At 49.2% G+C, this 3,731-nt stretch overlaps 1 protein-coding gene across 2 annotated transcripts in view; it reads left to right on the top strand.

Annotated features, from left to right (window-relative positions):
- The window catches only part of FIBCD1 (fibrinogen C domain containing 1), a 67,186-nt gene that overhangs the window by 981 nt on the left and 62,474 nt on the right, over positions 1–3,731 (top strand). For both annotated transcript variants that reach the window (XM_069069601.1, XM_069069602.1), the window contains exon 2: positions 244–356. In XM_069069601.1, coding sequence (XP_068925702.1) covers positions 285–356 — 72 coding nt within the window. In that variant the 5' untranslated portion in view covers positions 244–284. The remainder of the gene's footprint in view (positions 1–243; positions 357–3,731) is intronic.

Below are 3,731 nucleotides of genomic sequence, written 5' to 3' on the forward strand. Positions count from 1 at the left end.
GAGAGAGAGAGAGAGAGAGAGAGAGAGAGAGAGAGAGAGAGAGAGAGAGAGAGAGAGAGAGAGAGAGAGAGAGAGAGAGAGAGATGGAGCGAGGGAGAGGGTGACGGAGAGGGAGTGACAGAGGGAGGCTGACATGCCACAGGGTTGCATTAGAGCCAGCCAGGAAGAAGGGCAGGGAGAAGAAAGCTCAAATCCCTTTGCAAGATTCAGGTGGTTTCCTCTTCTGTATCTGTGTGTCTCTAGATACATTTCAAACATTTTTTTACACTGAGTCTTCCTAGAAGATGGTAAATGACAGATGGAAAGCCATGGGTGGAGCCCCTCAACTTGAAGACGGACAGCAGGAGAAATCCCAGGTAAAGGAAAAGAATGAAAAAAAGGATCAGGGTGAAGGAGGGCGGGCGTGTGGAAGGTAGAATCCATCACCCTCCAGAGGCAAGACATTAAGGAGACAAACAGAAGTCCTTTGGCAAAACCTCTGTTATTTTCCCCCTCCCCTCCTACCATCTAGGCAGCAGCTGGAGAGTGAGAACCGTGGAGTGCATGGTTGGCTTTTGACAGGCACGCAAACGAGGGGGGCTAGGTCCCGGGCATCTCGGCTGCGGAGTTGAGATGCAGTCCCAGGGTTCTTCCCAGACTGCCAGACTTCTTGCCCCTGGGAGGGCACCTTTCTTAGTCCCCTCTGTCACTGCTTGAGGGGACCTGGGAGGACAGTGGTGGCTGTCGGCGAATTGGCACTGAATTTATTGAGTTTCTTTATTTTTTCCGAGCGTGGCACCTTGGGTCTGTAGTGGGCTGACTGAGGGGGAGGCAGCAGCAAACAGGTAAATAAACCCTGCACAGCCGCCTCTGAGTAACTGGAGCACATTGTAAATGCTTAAAGAACCTTTTAAATAGGATTTTGCATGTTGACTCCATGCTGCAGTGAGTTCTGTCTGGTTATTTGCAATCTTTGCTTCCTTTGTCCCATCTACTGAAATAATTCAGGTGCTCGCTTAGACTTACTTAGAAAGGGAATGTTTGGGGAAGAAAGAAGGGGTGGGATAGAAGGGAGTGCCCAAGCTATTGTGTATGATGGTGAGGGCTGGGACACAGAAACATGGGGGTACTGTGTTGATTGTGCCTGGACAGGAGCTGGCATTGTGGTACAACTGGCGAGGTCAGGACCTGACCTGTAATGCCACCTAGCCTGTAAGCCATCCCACAGGCTAAACTCTGGCTTGTCTGACATTCACTAGGGACCAGGGTCGACAGTGAATACGGGCACATACAATCCATTAGGCTGGTGGTGGTGGCATGGGTAAGGCTGAGAAGGAAGAATGAATGAAGAGAGAAAGATGGGAACCGACTTTGGTCCAGGAAGATCCACATTGCTGAGGCTGGTGATCTGACTTGCCTCTATTGCCAGGGAGGAAAGACTGGAGGACTTGGGAGCCCAAGCATAGATTCTAAGGCTCCCCTCCTAACCCCACCTATCTGGGCTTCAATGAGAAATAACTCCCTAGTCACCACTTTCAAAAGCCCTTCTCTTGAAAACACCATCAGCAGGTCCAGAACCTTGTCTGAGTGAAACAGCACAATGCAATGACAGGAGTATTGAATCTGGAGTCAGAGGACCTGGGTTCAAATATTTACTCTGTTACTTACTACCTGTGTGATCTTGGGCAACTCAGTCTCTCTGGGCCTCAGTTTTCTCATCTGTGAAATGAGGCATTTGGACCAACGCCTTGTCAAGTTCCTTCAGATTCCAAATTTATGACCCATTTTTACAATCTCTTTCTCTGCCCTTGAATTGGGCTCATCATGTTGGTGGGACAGCCAGAAGGTCATCTTCCCCTTCCCCAAAATTAAACTTCCCCTTTACTGCTGCTATCTATCCCAGAGCCCTGGTGGGAAGGTTAGGAGCCTCCCTTGTGGAAAGGGACCATTACCAGCCATCCTAGGGAGTCAGCCCTGTTCTCCCCTAATGCTGTCAAATGCTGTCAATGTGTACATTAAGCCCGGTGCCCCCTTGAATGGGCTTCTTTGCAGGTGCCCAGTTTGACAAAGAAAAGAAAAAAAAGCCAACATTTAACATTTAAAAAATCTTACAGACATATGCCCATGGGGAGGGTGAGAGGGAAGGGAAGCAGAGGGAGGGGAGATAACTCCTGCTTGGAAATGGTACACACGCAGGAAGATGGGGGTTGTTGCTCATTGCTACAGGCTGTTGGTTTTGGCTCCTTCTGGGGCTTTTTAGTTACAGTGTACAAAGGGTTGCCACATCCATCTCCTCCATTTCATTCCTCACCAAAGCCCTGTGAGGGAAGGGGGCAGAGATCCTTGGCCCTATTTTACAGATGAGGAAACTGAGGCCCAGAAAAAGTTAAGTGATTCACCTAAGGTCATGGAGCTTAATTACTATTAGAATTAAGACTAAAACCTCGGGTTTCTGACTCAGACTCATCCTCTCTACACCACACCATGCTATCCAAAGGAGAAGTGGAGGAGAGGGTAATGGTCAGCATCCTTGCTGTGAACCCTGATTATTCCTGTATTCTCCCTGGATTTTTCTGTTATGTCTTTGGGCCAGACCAAAGGAATCACAGAATCCTGGAGCTAGAAGGGACCTTAGAGGTCATCAAGTCCAGTCCCCTGACTGATGCAGGAGTCCCCCCCCCCATAGAAGTTTTGACAAATGGTTATTGCTATAGCTTTGATTTGAATGATTCCAATAACAGCTGCCATATTTGGAAAGCTTTAAGATTCATGCTTTGCATATATTATCCCACTTAAACCATACTGTTGTATTCACCCTGGGGAGAGGGTGCTATTGTCCCTGTTTTACAGATGAGGAAACTGAGGCTCGGAGAGGTTAGGATTGGAACCCGGGTCTTCCTGGCTCCATGTCCAGGTCTTTATCGGCCATGTCACTCGCTCCATTGGACAGCCTTCACTGTTAGGAAATGCTCCCTTCCACTGATGCTAAATCTACCTCCCTGTTCCTTCCACGGGTTGGTCTTAGCTCTTCTCCATTGGAGCCACACAGAGTAAGTTCATGCTCTGACCTTTGGGCAGAGCTACAATAAAATCATTCCAGACTGATAAAGGTCTGCTTCTGAGAACCCGTGCCCTCTTATTCCAGGGGTCAGGAAGACTCCAAAAGACACAAAATACATTAAGAAATACATCAGGGGGCCTTTTTATTGTCTTCCTTTGAGTTGGGTGACTTGGGTGGTTGTGCTGCTTGAAATTCAGCTCCCAGACCCTCGGGGGGTTGGGGCCTCCTCCAGCTGTTCCCTGGGGGTACAGACTCCAGCTGCTCAAAAAGCAGAGGCCCAGCTGTCTTCCCCCTGGCAAATGAGCACAGCCAGGCTTCAGTGCTCTCTCTGGGGGCCTGAGCTTCGGCCACCATCCCCAGCTTCCTCATCTTCTCCAGCAGAAAGTGCAGGGGAGCCCAAAGATGTAGGGGAAGGAAGACTGAGCTGGGAGCCTCCAGGATGCATGTCACAGTCTTGACTCAGCCATTCACTTTGACCTCACCCTTCAGGCTCTGTCTCTACTTCTGTCTGCTTACTGTTCTCCTTTGGTATCTCACTAGCTGACTCTGAAACTCCAGGTGGGAAGGAAGGTGGGAAGATAGGAAGATAGGAAGGAAGGAAGATAAGGAAGGAAGGAAGATAAGGAAGGAAGGAAGGAAGGAAGGAAGGAAGGAAGGAAGGAAGGAAGGAAGGAAGGAAGGAAGGAAGGAA

Source organism: Petaurus breviceps, unplaced genomic scaffold (assembly GCF_028583685.1).
Source record: "Petaurus breviceps papuanus isolate PSGF00001 unplaced genomic scaffold, PetGlider_PUasm1.0 90779, whole genome shotgun sequence".
In the NCBI taxonomy this organism is placed as follows: domain Eukaryota; kingdom Metazoa; phylum Chordata; class Mammalia; order Diprotodontia; family Petauridae; genus Petaurus; species Petaurus breviceps.